The sequence below is a fragment of the Lineus longissimus genome, chromosome 7, assembly GCF_910592395.1.
Source record: "Lineus longissimus chromosome 7, tnLinLong1.2, whole genome shotgun sequence".
Classification (NCBI taxonomy): Eukaryota; Metazoa; Nemertea; class Pilidiophora; order Heteronemertea; family Lineidae; genus Lineus; species Lineus longissimus.
The window spans coordinates 5,049,517-5,067,365 of record NC_088314.1 but is presented as its reverse complement, the minus strand read 5'-3'; the positions used below and the strand labels follow the sequence as shown (position 1 = coordinate 5,067,365).

Genomic DNA, 17,849 nt, shown 5'->3' with positions numbered 1-17,849 from the left:
GGTAGATCTTAACACAGAACCATACTTTTATCCACATGCGATTCTGTCTCTTGAAGGTGAAACACATAGTCAAGGAGTTTGATGCCCAAGAGACCAAAACCTTGGTAAAACGACCGACCTGTTGATGGATGCGGAACTATGGGATGGACAGGTTTTCATCATGATAACAAACAGGGGCATTTCTCAACAGCTACTAGCTGTGTTGACTGAGGGATGCAACCTCATCAGCCAACCTACACAGTTATGCACTTAAAACGTTTTAACCCAAAAGATTCCAGGAGCCAATTCAGGGCCGCATTAAAATTTTTGGTCCTGGGGCAGTAGGCTCTCTTAGGTGCTGAACACCACTTACGTATGGGGAGCAGTTGACCCCCACCCTCTAAATACGGCCATGCAGTTGCACAAAAAGCATTTTCTCACGAAGGTTTAAGTTAGGCTAATGCCCGTGTACAAGTTGAAAACAACACAACATGAGAAAAAAAAGTCATGTTTCAACAGTCTGCTAAATCCAGTTGGTCGGGTAGATCGTTTGACTGTCTTTACAAATCTCATACATGTATTAGATTTCAGTCTCAGGTTCTCAAAGTTTGCTTTGCTTTTAAATAGGAGGCTACCGTGACAGGCTTCAATAGTTTGAAGAGCAGAGTAAAACATACACTCTCTGCAAAGGGTAGCGGATTTTGTAATTTTTCATACCAATTTGGAAGTGAACAGATTCAGTGCCTGCTGTCCTTTCTGCTCCAATGTTAAAAATGGAATAAGGCACACATAACAGGATCACGGAAGAAAACAAGCTTTTATGGAATCTTCTGCACAACTGACTACGCATATTCATAACTTGAAACAGAATAGCAGAGAAGCAGTTATGAAATTTAAGGAGCTACTGACAACCATCGGCTCCAATGATTATAGTGACATCTCCACTGCCCGTAACAAATGCGTCTACAAACAGGTGTACGCAGATGTATTCTATCTCTACACATGCGCTGTTACCCCAGTGGTACTTTTGGGCATCATCTTAAACATCTTAAATCTAGTTGTGTTGCGTAATATACGGAAGACGACTCACACCGCAGTTTTTTTACTGCGGATACTTGCCGCGTGTGATCTTTTCTTTCTTTTCGTATGTTTAATATACTTCTTTGTTCGTCGCATGGCACAGTATGCCATTGATCCAATAAGAGTTTTTGCAAAGGCAGGCGATACAATTGAAACGCTGATCTTCTATACCTCATTGCCATTTTATCAGATATCTCTGCAAACAAGAAACAGCTTTGTCGTCTTAATCACCTTTGAGAGGTTTTTGAATATAGTATTCCCACTCTGGGCAAGAGGACATTGCACCAAGAGGAACCTTGGTAAAATAGCCATTTCACTTGCCTGCTTTTCTGTGTTGTGCCACACACCAAGACACGTGATGAGGGATTTTACTGGACACAAAGACAACTTATGCACAGGGTTACTAGAACTTAGCGTCGTAACTCCTTCTTGGGTAACTGTTTACGGGAAATCGATTTATGTTGCCTTCACACTTTTCATTCCATTATTTCTAATCTATTTAATGAACATATTTCTTATAACCTCACTGAGTCGAGCCAAGTCAAGGCATGCCAAGATATCTAAGACCACAAAAAAGTCAGAGACAGGACAGGTTCAGGCAACTTTGATGGTCTTCTCAATAACAATCGTGTTTACAATCTGTGAAACACCGGTGAGCCTGGATAGGCTTGCAGTCCTGTATGGTGTAAAATTTAAAGAAGATGATCTGTTCCTGAATTATGCCAGAAAGACAGGTTTGCTTCTTGTCATAATGGACTCAACTTTGAACTTCTTGGCATACTGTTTGTCCAACAGAACTTTCCGTCAAAATCTTTCAGAAATTTTCAATTGCAGCTAAAAGCATAGTTTCAAGTCAATGAATCTGACAACAGGGTATTAATCAACTATGGCAAGGACCTTAACAGCATTTTGTGAAGAGCACCCCTCGACAGAGGATATCAGGATATTCACATACATTGGCCGATATTTCTAATTTCAGATATGACATTGTGTCTATGAAACATTCAATTGTTTTCAGAAAGGTGGTACGGAAGCCAACTGAATAACACCACAGCTGCCATTGAAATGTTTTACCCTCAAGAAAGATAAAGAAGCCACGCAAAATAAAGGATTCTGCAGTAAATGGGGTGCACCACAACCTGCCTCAGCCACTGCAGTCGCCAAGTTTATTAAACCACGGTGAGAAGCTAATTTGGGCCCAAATTGCTGAAACCTTCCACAGTATGGAAGAAGATGAATGCACTGCATGGAGGCATTCCACACACACAGGGATGTAAATGGGGTTCATACCACAGGCTCATGAACTAGGGCTATAGGGATAACAAAACAAACTGCAAATACCAGAAAAAGGCAAAATCACCACGGAAGAATTTACGAAATCAACTAGTCAAGTTGACAAAAAACTTCACATTATGAAGTTACCTGGATTCAGTCTTGCCATGTTATCCACGGTACAACTACAGCATGGAGATACATCTTGCGACTTCTATTAAGTACGAAAATAAAATGGCAACAACGATATAAAATGTATATACTGATTGTATAGTTGCACCCTTTTGACGCTGGTGTCGGGTTGAATAAATAATAAAGTTATAAATCTAGGTACAGAGTCAATAGAAATAATACCAGACCCTGGCTGTTTGTAGATGGTTTTTAAAAGTTAGGTTCCATGCTAACCTGATCTGACTCTGCTGTGCATTGATGTACAATTTCTAATGTGAAGGCATCCGTTTTGATGAAACAAAGTTTGTAGCAGTACAGAGAATGTAATCAGTGTGGTACTGTTAAACTCGTCATCCACTGTTGTGTGTTTTTTTGGAAAGCTGTCATGGATAATCTATCTACAGCATTGTGCAGTATTCGCGGTGCCGCTCTTGCAACAAAATAAACTGCAATAAGCATAACTGAAAGCAACAAGTTTAAATTATCTCCAGTTGCAGGTGAACTTGAGTGGGAGGCAAAAGACTCATGGCTTAGGAATCCCCAACGGCAATCCATGGGGTCTGAATATTTCACTGGAAGGCACCACTGCATTGGCACACAGATGACTTGATGAAAGAAGTTGTCTACCAATGCAGGCATGGATTTCTGTTCTGGTGAAAAACGCCTTGGAATTTCAATGATGATCAAAGTAATTAAAGTGCCAAGGCAGCATCAGTGTAGCCGCATGCTGACAGTTTCTTTCAATGCAGCACTACTGACTGCAAGAACAGATTCATAGTCTGGTGAATATTTTCATGCTTAGATAACAGCCAAAAGATTGTACAGGCATGTCTCCTCATGTCAAATGCTTCTGTCATGCTGGGCTGCTGCAGCAATTTCATAAAATATGGTACATCAATATACAACAGCAACCGGCAGAGGGCAAAGATGAGGTCAAACTTGCACCATAGCCTAGGACTAGCAAAGGATTAAGCAAAATTTAGCATGGTACAAGCAATTCGTAGTCTGATAATACTTACCTTTAAAAAAAATTCTGGCAATATCACAGGCAATATGACAGCACGATTGAGGATCCTTTTCACAGGTCAGCATACAACTGGGTGTTTTTGGTATCCGACAAACTAGTTAATGTAAAAGAATCACTTCGACACTGCTCAGAGACTGTGTACATTAGAGCATGAGGCCATATACTGCGTACATTGTAGATGCAAACCCCAGACACTACTTGAGATTAACACTGCCTATTTTACCTAGAAATAGTTATATTGTTTTAGAAGAACAGGGCTTGAGCAAGGTTGCTCTGTAGTGTTCTGAGGACCAGTTACCTGCATTTCCTCTTCAAATACTGAATCATGTCAATCAATGATGAAAATTGCTCTCAAATATCATATAGGTGGAAGGAGAAAGGTTTTCAGGATGCAGAGATGGGGTCGAAAATTTCTCACGGAATTCATGATATCAGCCCATGTACTAGAGTCAAATAAGAGTAGTGATGAGCAGATGACTTCATGATTTTTTTGAAGTAAATGATGCTTCTTTCAAAGAAAGAAAACATCAGGTATTGGTATTAGCCATGTAAACATATTAATTAGTGTTCTAGGCATCCGGTTGTTACATCAAAACATCACTAGCAAAATATGGAGAGCAGATCAATCTGTTGAATTCTAGTAATCCGGAAAATATCTTACATTAGATGCCTCATGGGTGAGGTTGCAAAATACCAGGTGATAATTGGCTAATTAGCCAAGAGCTTTTCATTAGATCATCAGCTAGTTATTACTTCATCAAAATTCGTAGATTTATGGTGTTTTTTTGCAATTTGTGGTACGCAAGATGCTGGTAAGATCCATCTATTTTCTATTCTTGACAACCCATCCTGATGCTCAAAGGAAGCACCTCCTGTATCAGCATGAGCTACTTGCATCAATAAGTAACATCCTCAATTCAACCTCGAACTTAAATCTACAACCACTACCCAAATGCATCAGCAACATCCACAATTCAACCTTGAACTTAAATCTACAACCACTACCCAAATGCGCGCATCAGCAACATCCACAATTCAACCTTGAACATATAACAACTGCAAGCCAAGGAAACCAAACAGCCCTGTTCATTCCTGTGTTTGAACTTGTAGCAATAACCCACAGGAACATGGAGATAGGTTTACTAAACATTGTAGGAAAACACAACAAACAACCCTTCGGCCATGATGAGGCAAGCAACAGGAACCACTGAATGGTTAGTTGGTATTACAGGACATAAGAATCTGCTGTGCGCCTGCCTGGTCATTGTTGATGGAGCCAGAGCCTCTCAACTATAAACCAGACATCAAACAAGCATGAGCATATCCTTTCGGCTACATTGTGAGGTGAGCAAGGTTCAACTGCTTTCTGATCAGTGGTTCCTTGGGGATGCCAGCAAGAAGGAATCTGAGAAGCAATACTATCGAATGTTTTTCGTTTGGATAGAGCTATAAACATCCAACAATAGTGCAATCAACATGGTCTTTTTACCACTTTATTGATAGCAGCCAAAAGTTTCCTATTCCTTAACAACAGATATCTCATTGGTTTTTTCTTTTAAGTTCAAGGAAATGCTCAACAAAACTCACACCCGCACTTTGTATATTCAACACATGCCTTGTACCTTCCTTACACCAAACCAGTAAAAAATCTCTACTTCTGAATGCTATTGTGAAGTCTCGGAACATATGCGTTTGCTTAGCGGTAACAATATTCTAGCTAATGAGTCCCGATGAGGTGGAAGTAGACATTAGCTATTTACCTTTCTCCTCAAACACTCCTACATCGCAAACCAGAACAATTTTCTTCGAACCTACTAAGTATAAAGCTGATTCCTGATAGCTCGTCAGACACCGCAAAGAAGAAGAAGAAGAAGAAGAAAGAGTTAAGAGGTATAGAGGTTCAAACAAACTGACGTAGCTCAGAGCAAAGGTAGAAAGGAATTCTAAAGGTACATGATGAAATCATACCAGGCTACCGCTGGCTAAAAGTCAAATCAAACTTGTTTAAACTGGTCGAGATCTCAAATTGAATCAAGACGCCATGTTGACAAGTGAAGTGTGTGCGTACTACCACTGGCTGGGCTCAAACGCATTGAGAGCCCACAAGTGGCTTATTACGAAACTATTTCAAAAGTTATCAAAAACAAAAAGTTGAAATTCCTTTCTTTTTAATCAGTTGAATTTCTTTAATTTGTTTTCGGCAGGGTGACCAAATGTTTGGGGGGATGACCAGCATTTCGAAGTGATCCCCATAAGTATAACTATGCCAAATTCTCACTATTTTCAAGATAAAAATTAAACTGCCACTGTTTTCTTAGGACAAAAAACTCTTATTACAGCTCACACCAAATAAATCAACATATACCTTACCTCTCTGGTTCTGGATACATGATAACATCGACATCTTGAGATGATACGGCGAAAAATGTCAATAATCCGATCAACAGAAAGCACACAGAAAATAAATAAATCCGAGACTTTGGTCGATTAGATCACAAAACTTGTAACTGTCAAGCACAAATTGTATCCAAAAACCCAAAGTTTGACACAGAACGAGCCCAACAACTCCCCTCTATCTTTCAGCAAAATCCGTTATGAAAGTTTCATAGATTAGTTGAGCAGAACTAGAGAAACCTCGCCGGAAATCTTTGTATATCATCATAAAGCGAGTTACGTTACACTTAATGCTGGGTAATGTAACATACCACGGCTTCGTCATGTATTCACTTGGTGTATGTTGGAATAATTCTTCGCATTCTGTTTCGAGAGAAAAAAGTGTGCCGCTATAGTATTAGTGAAGGATATACGCAAGTATACAACACAGCTTTCCTGGGATATTGTTGATTAGCCGAAAGTGCCAATCTCCCTATCTACCTGGTTGGAATTCGGTCTTCCTAGGCTTAGAGGGAAACTTTACCTGGGCTAATGGGAACTTGCCCAATATGATTCAAGTCTGTAGCGCCACTGATGGGTTAAGGGCACACAACCACCCTGACCCTATCCAAGCTCTTTCAAAACAGAGCTTGAACAGGAACAGAGACGTCAGGATTCAAATTTCGGACACTGCAAACTTTCTTGTCCATAAGCAAGACACCTTGCTACATTTCCCATGCTAATGATTTAAAGCTTTTTCTAATAGCAAAACCGTAGAGAAGGGAATGCAGCAGGGCAAGTATCATGTCATTGAGTACCTTGTGATGGACTCCCAGAAAGGCCCAGGGCATTATGGTCAATATGATGTCCGTGTCCTGAACCAACCAGAAAGCCAACCAATGGGCTAATGGGAACTTGCCCAATATGATTCAAGTCTGTAGCGCCACTGATGGGTTAAGGGCACACAACCACCCTGACCCTATCCAAGCTCTTTCAAAACAGAGCTTGAACAGGAACAGAGACGTCAGGATTCAAATTTCGGACACTGCAAACTTTCTTGTCCATAAGCAAGACACCTTGCTACATTTCCCATGCTAATGATTTAAAGCTTTTTCTAATAGCAAAACCGTAGAGAAGGGAATGCAGCAGGGCAAGTATCATGTCATTGAGTACCTTGTGATGGACTCCCAGAAAGGCCCAGGACATTATGGTCAATATGATGTCCGTGTCCTGAACCAACCAGAAAGCCAACCGAGAACATGCTGAACCTTCAACCAAGAAGAAGGAATCATTGGATTCATCTCAACAATGCCACTTTTAGGCAAATCATCTTTATGAGATGGAAATCACCTCCATAATTATAGTTCACACATACTAAACAAATTTTGACTGATGATATAATCAGAAGCAAATCATTTTGATTATCACCTGGTGTTCGTTCCTTCCGGTGAGAGGGAAAGCAACAAGTTTCAAGTGAAGTACCTACCTGGCGTGATGCACAAGAGACCTCTGGTGTAACGTGTTGCAACCAGAGAAAATTGCCACAGGAAGAAGCCAGCCGACAGACCGGAAGATCTTTTTAAGCCTCTACGCAACAAAAAGATGGAACTACTGAACATTTCACCAGCTCTCCATAAAATCAAGATGGCTTGAGCAATCGGCTTCAATTTTGGCATGGTACACACAACTTTTTAAGTATAACACTACAGGTATAGGGTAGCTTATTCATTTTTCAAGTTCAGGAGCAGAAGTTTTCTCCTTTTGGAGGCACGTTCCTTAAATTCTATCAGAGTTGCAGACCGTTGACCAGAAAGCAATAATATCAGACTGACATCATAATCGTGAGACGCACTACAATGTTGTGTTGCAGAGTTGGAGTTTTTACAAGAAACCAACCATTGATGTCAGCCATGGCATAATGCCAGTTTCTAAAAGAGAATGCTGACTGCCTGCCTTCACAGCAGCCAGCCATCATCACACTCCATGGGCTGCCTTGTTAATACCAATAGATCAACTGACACTGTATTAGCTTTTGCCTGCACCAATACCACCTCGAAGACTATGGTTGCTTGGCTTGGGGTCCATTGGCATTGGCAAGATTGGTCTATCTGTCAGCAGGAGCAACAGGTTGCCATGTTCAGAACAGTTAAAGCTGGACCGGGAAGCATTTGCATACTTAAGGCAAACATACTCAAGACACATTCTGCTGTATCTTATTGAGCCCAACACAAACACCATCAATCAAACTTAAACATTGTTTTCAACGCCATCAAAATCACCATCACCATCATCATCATCATCATCATCATCATCACCCTCACCATTATATCATTATCATAACCATTATGATCACCATATCATCATCATCACCATCATCATTGCAGTAATAGACAAGTTGAGAAAATCAAGAAGAATGTAAGGTTCGTAGACTGTTGGCCCATCCATCCTCACCCTCAACCAGCTTGCTTGGTAATCGACCAAACTGACAACTACTTACGAACCTCTCTTGTGTGCGTGAGGTGTAAAAAAGCTCTTCACCTTTATCACAAGCTCTGCTATTCGGTATAAGTAAATCTTGGAGGATACACTTCAAATACTCAGCTCTGATTTTTTGGTGGTTTCTCTTTCTTTTCCAATCTCAAGTAGCATACTGGTCTGACAGACACATCAGGTCTGGAAACATCAGAATTTGTCTTTGGAGTGGTTCCTGATGACGAATTTGGAGTCAGATTTGATAATGTAGTTGAATCAAGATATCCCTAGTGTTATCAGTCTGTGACCCGTATATCCCAAACTCAAGCTGACAACATAGTGATACCAAAAACTTTCTAAGCTTCGGGTAATTTGTCAACCACTGTGTGGATGCGTTATATTTCCTGTGTGTTGTACCCTTAAGGAGGGGGGATGAACAAGACTTGCATAGATTGCTGCATGAAGGCCAACAAAGTACACCTGCCCAGCTCAACTAAATGCACTGATACACATTCCCTTCTATGATTCCATGGAGCTATGGATGACAAATATGCAAGGTGAGGGATATTTGTTCCAACGCAGGAATGACAAGGTAAACAAATTGACTTGTTGGTTCTTTACCCTGCAGCTCTCGTCCATCTTCAACAGAAGTACCTTGGTGCAGGTTTTGCAAGAAACAAGACCAACTATTACAAACTTGTGGCAGACTGGGTATGCCACTCTAGCAGTCTTGACAGCCCTGCACTTCACCCCATTGACAATGCAATCACAGGTGGATTTCGAAGTCAGAGAAAGGGAGCTCGAGGGTGCTCTTGCGCTTGTTTCATTCAGTTTCCTCAATTTCTCAAAATTCATAGTCAGTTGCAAAAATTTTCTACAAATGGGGATAGTGTTAAGGAATAATGAACCTTTGAAGTAATGCAACACCACTCTGAAGAACACAGCACAAATATCCCTCCATGTGCTTTTTTCCAGCACAGCAGCTTAGGCAATCTTGTGGCATCTTGCACAGCCATGAGCCAATCTACCTGTTTCCAATCTGGGTTTATTTACAAGTTGAAACCAATACCCCAAAAACGAGATTGCATGCTTCTTATATAAATCACCAAGTTTACTTGATTACTCATGATAACCCATCAGAAGTGAATCCTGTTATCCTATAAACTTCAGGGCAATAAGATCCTGCTGTTTTCAAAGTTGGATAAAAACAACATAACCTGACCCGGTTCAACCACCACGAGAGAGGCCAATACTTGTCACAAAACTAGGACCAATGATAATGGCTGATCTTCATACCGTGCTTTGTTTAATATCAACCCTTCAAAAATTATCTAAACAGGCAGCCCAAAAATCTAAATGTAGCCATCAAAAATAAAAATATGTTCTGACAGGTGTTTCTGACTTTTAACAGGCCAAGCAAATTCAATTATATTTACACTACAGCCTAACCTTGAGCCAGCATCCATCAAATACTTGGACATTCTCACTTTCCAACAAATTACCTTCCTGAATACCACTTTCTGATGCCTTATATCAAGCGATGTTTGTTCATGGCCGAGCAAACAGGCGTTGTTGCTCTGAATATCAATACCCACCCACCAACTCTCTGAAGAGTTTATTTTGCTGTCAAAATATTGTAAGCTGTGAAGGAACAGTTGGCAGAATATGCAAGACCTATCAAATATCACATTCAATTCCAAATATTTTGAAAAAGTTCTTGTTTACGTAGTCCAGCTTTCCTCGATGTTCTGAAGGATTGTCTACAGGGGATGCTTCTAATATGGCAGAGGTTGTTAAAACTTTTATTCTTATTTTGTATTAAACTTACTAACCCTTTCACTTGTGCAGAATTTGTGAACCCAGCATGGTATGAACCCGGAATAAAAAGATTTGTAAGAAATCTCAAAGTTCCAGGCACCCACTTGCGCAAAGTTCTCATTTTTCACGAAAAGATAAAACATGGAAAAGAAACACAGTGGTGGTAAGGCATTGAAGGTACATATCTCTGGTTTCCCTGATAAGGAGGATAAACATTTTTTACTTCAAAACCTTCACAAATATTTTGACTTCTATTAGAAGAAAACAACCTACACAAAGGGGTCTGGGCCAGACTAAAGTAATTATGGCAAATATGGAGTTCTGAATTATTATATCTTTTAAAGTTGGTCATCGTGTCAACTGACAGGTATACATCTCTGGTTTGATTCCCAGACTCTGAGGTCATAGCAGAGATAGCGGGAAATGTCAACAACCACATCAACTGTCGTCCTGGTCATCACCATGCATGGTATACTCAGACTAGTGTCCAATAAAGTTTGTTACTTTTTTGCAGAAGGCGGTCTTCCCCTTTGTGTTATCATCAAAAGAAGCGTCAGAAACAGAAAAATCGATTTTCGCAAATGATATGAATTTTGCCTTAGTTCTTAGGTCAAGGGGTGTTGTAACTGTTGTTCTGAGTTGCATGGCTGAAAGGAGAAAATGTTTTCCACATCTGACCAACTGTTGCAGCAGACAGTTACGCGTTAAGACAACACATTACTTCTCTATATATTCAAGACGCTTGAAGAGCTAGTCATGTGAACTGCTAAATGTGCATGCCGAAATGGTAATGTCAAGCCAATAAAACAAACACCGTTTGTGTCTCCCTGGACCTCTCCTCCTCTCTAGAGAGACGAACAAGATTGGCTTCTGGCATCAACATCCACTAAAACGAGTTTCATTAGTGTTTGATGCCAAAATATAGAGATGGACACACTGTCATTTTCTGCAGCCCTCTGATCCCAGAGACAAACAGTGTTCGTTCTCACCTCATAACCATTGCCATGCTCCCAAAGCATCCGATATTTTCGAAGAAGAAGAAGACATGAAGTGTATACCTCAGAAAGTAGCATCTACAGTATGTACACTACTTTCTAATTATTGTTCATTAGGCATAGAGTTCTGACAGCAGAGATGAAATGTTACAAGGATACATTGCAACATGTTGGATGCATATGCACAGTACATTCTGCATACCTTGGTATCCACAATTATCATTTTAAAGGGGAAATTTGCTGATCATCATTGACTAGTTTTGAAAAACATGATTTAAATTATGCCATAATCTTATGACAATTAAATTGTGATTTATTTAACGATTTCAGTTTTCACACTCAGTCGTTAATCAATTACCATTATCAGTATTGCATCACCGTGCAGCATCTTTCAATCCAATGATTTCTTTATGAAATCCACAAATATGATAATGATAAATTGGTTTTTGACTGACAATGGCCAACAAATTAATAGATATATCTAACCACGTGATGTAAGTCTATGACTTCTGAACAGAAAACCATATATCATAACAAAAAATGAAATGCCTATTTAAAGGTGTAACATTCTAATGAGTCAAAAAGATTTTTGTTTTATATGTCTGGTAAATATTTCATAATAAAAACATTGCAACTAATCCACAAAAACAAATCTCAGAAGTGAAACACTATTTTTTTCTAACTAGATATCAAACTATGAAATCACCAGGGTGCAAAATTTACAAAATGTCATGCAAATATGAAAAAAAAGTTGACATACCAGTAACATGTGATGTTTCTTGTCCCAATTCCTCCTCCGAATCGCGTTTCTTTTTCTTGTTAGGCCCGAGTAACTTAATAAACTTTTTTGCGAAATATTTCCTGAAGCGCGTCAATGCGGCCATGAAAACGACAGATGTGATGGACCCTACACCATGACGACAAAAATTTCAGAGCTCCCACGCTCTCGCCTCCAAAATGATTCTGAGTTTTCCCGTTGGCCTAACCGACGCACTTCACTATCTCGCCATCCCCATTGCATCTAAAGCCTGTACCTTTTGACTCCCCGCTATGATGCTATGCTTGCACTTAATGCGTTTATGATCCGTTGGCCCGGCCGGGACAGGTATTGCACAGGTATTGCGCTGCAGCAGCAATCAAGATCTTGAAAAACATTGTCGGGAAATTTGATAGAAAGTTTTACAATCAACCCTTTGAGGCATAAAGAGTCACTTAATTGATGAAAATACGCTAATTTGAAATTTGATAATAATTTGGAGGTAAAAGAATAACTGGGCAATCAGAGGGTCAAAAACATTAATGCATTTATAAAAAAGAAATTTTTCATCTTTTTTTCAGTGACAGACTAGTGGCTTAAAATTTCTGAGTAGGTGGGAATTCACACGTCTCCCTATGGGGGCTAGTTTTGGCGACCTCTATATTCCAGCATCTTATGAATCAGACTACATGAAGACTTTTAGAAATTGGAACCCTTTGACCATGGTTTTAGGAAATTGTAATGTGTTGAACTGTAACTCGAGATGTGCAGTAGTTCAATGCTTTGTTAGCCCCGAGGCTGACCAAATTTGTGTGATGTGGTCACAAATAGAACGCCTTAGAATGCAGACAGCGAAATGTGTGCCCAATATATTGAACAATCTGACAAAGATAAAACTGCAAAAAATTCATGCTGGCCTGAATTATCTGACCTAATAAAACTGCAAGTCTAGTCTAGACCAGCAAATTATGCAAGTCATCCTAGATACTTGACCAAAAATAACACTGAGACCTACTCAGAGTTGAGATCAGTAACACCCATCACATCACAGGCTGGCACGTGAGATATCAAGTCTTTTAAAAATTGAGCATTTGCATTTTCCGGTCAATACTTATACTACGGTACGTCTGCTGCACTGTGCCTCAAGTATTGATTCAACTCTGATAAGCTGAGCTTTGTGGAGGTAAGAAACCTTTTCATCAAATATTCCAATAATATTCCAATTAACACACAACAAAACATGGCAGTACATGTTGTCTACTCCCGTTCATGATGGTTGTCTGCATGTTTGTCATGAAGCATAAAGAATGGCTATAAATGCTATTCATGGTGAAATGGGGGTAGGCGAAATGGGTGTAGGCGAAATGGGGGTACACCGTTTATGATACGTGTATCCTACTGTGTAGACATATTTAGCCGTTGAGGTAGGCCTCTGATGTGTCATGTGAGATAGGCTTTTACAGGCGCCCCCAAACCAGCTAAATAGCTTCGATACTATGTCTTTAAGACGTGGCCACTCAGTGTAAATGGGTTCCCATGCAGGATTTCCCACCATGTCTAAAAAATCAGTTATTTTGTTGCAGAATACTTTCTGTGTGCAATGTCAGAGGGATATGAACTGTACTATTGGCCTTTCGCTGGGCGTGGGGAGTTCATCCGCTTGATATTCGAGGATGCAGGAGTGCCTTTCAAAGATATTTCTGATAGACCCACTCTCCTGGAACTAAAAGAGGGACGAGATGGCTTTTATCCAGGGTTCGCTCCACCATATTTAAGGAAAGGTAGGCTACAGATACATGTATTTTTCTTTTGAAATGGCGATTACTTGACATTTGGAATCGTATGTTGAAACCTGGTTAAAAAATCCAGGGTTAAAACGTCAAAGAGAGTCTGGGTTGAAAACTGTTCATTTGGGAGAAACTAATGAGCTTTGGCCACATGACCTGATGCAAAAACTTCTTTTATCTATTGTCTATCTCTGTTATGTACTTCCTGAAAATTTTTTGGAGACACCCTCTACGTAATATATGAGTACCTTGTAATGATATTGCAGGCAACTTCACACTGAACCAGACCCCGGTGATCTGCCGCTATCTCGGGAAAGAGTATGGGTACTGGCCAGAGAAGGAAGAGGATCATTGGCATGCTGAACAGGTAGGCTGGGGCTAGCAGACCCTACCCTCCCCCCATCTCCAAGGCCTAAATATAAACTTAATTTGCCAGAATTGAACAAAGCCTGTCCAGACCAAGAACAATTCACTATTGAAGTGAAAAACTGACAACTCTTCCTTTCACGCCGTGCCATTTTTTTCCTGAAATGGAGAATAGATTTTACTCATTTTTTGTATCATTTTTAAACCAGGTGAATGCCACCATTCACGACTTCATTGCCGAGGGTCGTCTAGTCTTCCATGGGGTAGGCTTCGTTAAATCATACTATGACCAGGTAGAGGAAACCAAGCCTTACATCGCGTGGTTCAAGAAAGAGAGGTTTGCAAAGTGGCTCGGATTGTTTGAAAGGAACCTGGCAGCCAATCATGGAGGAACCGGGTGAGAATGATAATTTTCAAAATTACACTAATATCACATTTCCGTGGTATCTTGAATCTTGCTCAAAGCACTTTTTGGGAATGATTATCATCCACAGAAATCCATCTGGAGTTTCGATGAGCCGCAACAAAGTGCTCATTTGAACCTAACCATAGGATACCCAAGCAGTGACTAGGCTGGGAGTCAAACCCACCACTTGCACTCCAGCATTAAGGTCACTGGTATTTGCTCTTGACACATTGCACTGTGCATCTGCTACATATGCTACAATATGCAGTTGCTTTTGCTTTCAGTTTCGTAGTTGGCGATAAGTGCACATATGTTGACCTGGCTCTTCTGCATGTTCTTCGGGCCGCAGCGTCTCAGTTCCCAGATGAGTGGGCAGCCATTGACACAGTGCCACTGCTTAAAGCATTTAAACTGAGGATGGAAGAGAGACCAAGGCTAGCAGCTTATTTCAAATCTGATAGATGCCGACCGTTCGAAGGCAGCAGCATGATGTGAGAGGTAGTGGTGGAGAAAGCACAGACAATTATATGGAAGTTTTGCTATCCTATACAGAGAACGGATCAACCGAGAATGAGCCATTTATCAGTGTGACATCATAAATTCTATGGCATGCTGTCTTGAGAGGGAAATCAGATTATGTGAATCAGGTCTTGATACTGGTTGCCCATCTAAGATTGAGAATAACATTCAAAATGGCAAAGGTGGAGGATACAATACAATTCTAATTACTAGTGAATGCACTCTTTCACAAGATTCTCTTTTCCAATCATGGCCAAAGAGTAAAACTGAGATCAAATGACAGTCATAATTTCCTCCCTCTATCCCCAGATGAAATGTCTCAATGTAATTCTAAGATGGTCCCTTAGCTTGAACCGAATAACATATCCAACAAGCAGAATATATCTCCGTATCGCGTATCATAGTTTCAGCGGCAATAGTTTGACTTCTCATAATCTCTCTACCCTCATTCCACATGGAAAAAGAACGGCTACCAAAATATTTTTGTAGAGGAAATGATATCCAACCTTCCTTTCATGTTTAACATGTTCAACAGCATATTCACCCATCAGGTTTTTGGTCCGATTAATACAAGATTTGGTCCTACACTGAAAGGTTCTCAGTGACTGCTCCTAAATTCTGGATTATCTCCTTTCAGAAATAAGATCCATCGGGGCCATCAATTCATTCACATCAGCCCTAAAATTTATGATATGATTCGATCTTTGAGATCAATTTTTACATGTACTTGATAAAATAAATAAAACCTTACTTCTCCAGCTGTCTGTTTAGGTGAGCTTAGCTTGACTTCAATTACCGGTATTTCAAAACATTTTTCATGATTATGGAATGTTTCAAAGTTCTCTCCTATGACTTATTGACCAAGATATGTCATGTAATATAGCAACATTATTCAGTTTCAATGAACCACCAGCAATGGCTAGAATTTCCACCAGCCCAGCTCCTTCATTATAAATCAGTAACAAAACTTGTAATTTTTTTATCAGCTGCTGCGAATCCTTCAATTTGGCTTATTTTTCCTGCTGTCAAACTTATGTCGGGATGTTTTGAAAGTATTCTTACGTTGGTTGTGCTCAAGAAATGCTCCGGAACATAAGTCAGCTGTGGTTAATTTTTTTACCGCCTCATCAGTTGCGAGAAGAGGAGATTCCTATGCTTAGTTGAGGATCAGTTGCATCTCAGGCTTGGCTAGATGTGCTTTGAAATGTGGTGGCCTTGACTCGTAGATATGGGACTGGGAGACACCTAGAGGTTGTTGCCGATTCCATAGTGTGAGTAAACTTCAGGGCCTATTTAAATTGTATTTCATCATCTTTATGAAACAAACGAATACTGGTAAACAAAATTCTGAAGATTACACCCAGCTTACCGAAATCACCCACACACGTTTACTTAGCGATAACCCATGCTCTGATTTTCAGTATGTGTGGTGCAATTTTATCCAACATCCTTGAAGCACTAGGGGCATGTAGTTGCCCCCCCCCCCCCCATTCGGAACGAAGCGAAGCATTGAGGTCGATCAGAATCAGGTAACCAGTACAGCCTCACTCACACTGTAACCTGTTGGACAAATGCCACACTTTGTTTCAGTGATTTGATTCACGAAAATACACGAAAGAAGTAGGAGTAAAAACAATTTTGTTAAGAAATGAATCACATGTGTTTGAAAGTGAAAACCATGGAGGTTAACAGGTAATAGACTTCATGTTATGGCAACAGAAACAATCCTATGTATATCTCCGACACAGAGTTTTCTCTACCCAGCATCGACGTTTTGCATCCCAACTGACTGATCTCTCAGGTTAAAAGTGTCTCCATCTTGCAGAGGAAAACAGAACTGATCCATCAAGATGGGCAGTGGACTGCAAAAGCTGGTGCTCCTGAACAATTTCATTGTAGTTCGAAAACTTGCGTGTAGCTGGCAGAATGTGTTTGTTACTTGAAAGTCTTGATGTCTGGCCGCGAAATCATCAGCCACAGCCATGACAGCCATCATAATAGTCCTTAACCCTTTTTGCATAGTTCAACTCTGCACGAAAATTCAAACGAGTCGCAAGAGAATCCTGGAATATCATCATAAATAAACATGCTCCAATTTTCTGAGCACACTTAAACTGGATGTGTTTGGAATTACTAATCAGATAAGAATCCATTTGGGAGTGTAGATCGAAATTGACTGTAAACTCAGCTATTTAAAATTCTAGGGATTACAAATTCAATGCAAGCTACAACGTCAGGATTTTTATTATTCGTTTTTGTACTTTGTAAGAAAATTTATTCAATGGGGAAGTCATGCAACCCAGCAGTAGCAGGGTATTTATTAGGGCAGGAGAGCATTTAATGTACTCACCCTTTTTCCCTTGGGTTGCTTCAACATATTGACCATTACCATGATTACCTAAAACAGAATAAAAAGAAGCCATCTGATCATATCTCACAGGCCATAGCACTGCCACTGTTTAGGATGTTTCTACAAAAAAAGTTGCATGCCGAAGATATGTATATGTCTCATCCATACCACATAAAGATACTTAATCGATTGCCTCATCTGTGACAACCAAAAGCCACTGGAATGGACTGTGCCTGCCCTTCAGCCCCTACATCAAAGCCAGATTAATTGGATGGCCAAAGAAGAATTTTCTATCAAAAACTGAGCTTTTCCCAAAAGACCCCTTCTGTTATCTTCCTGGACCTCAATTAGCATGAGCTGCAAACTGATGGTCGACAACACAGGCAATCAACCTTAACCCTTCCGAAACCGAGGACGTACCTTATTGAGGTTTTTTACGAAACCTGATATGATGACAACACACCACCTTCTGTGTTT

General features: G+C 40.1%; 2 protein-coding genes across 9 annotated transcripts in view; one reads left to right on the top strand and one right to left on the bottom strand.

Annotated features, from left to right (window-relative positions):
• The window catches only part of LOC135491715 (glutamate receptor-interacting protein 1-like), a 51,217-nt gene that overhangs the window by 20,524 nt on the left and 12,844 nt on the right, over positions 1 to 17,849 (bottom strand). For 5 of the 7 annotated variants that reach the window (XM_064777763.1, XM_064777762.1, XM_064777765.1 and 2 more), the window contains exon 2: positions 17,373 to 17,420. In XM_064777763.1, the coding sequence (XP_064633833.1) occupies positions 17,373 to 17,420 (48 nt within the window). Of the gene's footprint in view, positions 1 to 5,899; positions 6,236 to 11,947; positions 12,244 to 17,372; positions 17,421 to 17,849 lie in introns of those variants that run through there. The other 2 variants (XM_064777764.1, XM_064777769.1) reach the window with 2 other exon arrangements.
• Positions 12,920 to 15,792, top strand: LOC135491432 (glutathione S-transferase P 2-like). 2 transcript variants are annotated; one of them, XM_064777302.1, is made up of 5 exons: positions 12,920 to 13,127; positions 13,528 to 13,725; positions 13,998 to 14,098; positions 14,307 to 14,494; positions 14,788 to 15,792. In XM_064777302.1, exons 2-5 carry the CDS (start codon positions 13,545 to 13,547, stop codon positions 14,996 to 14,998), a joined length of 681 nt encoding a protein of 226 aa, XP_064633372.1. In that variant the 5' UTR covers positions 12,920 to 13,127; positions 13,528 to 13,544; the 3' UTR covers positions 14,999 to 15,792. The 2 variants fall into 2 exon arrangements, with proteins under 2 accessions (XP_064633372.1, XP_064633373.1); XM_064777303.1 differs by lacking the exon at positions 12,920 to 13,127 and adding an exon at positions 13,217 to 13,284.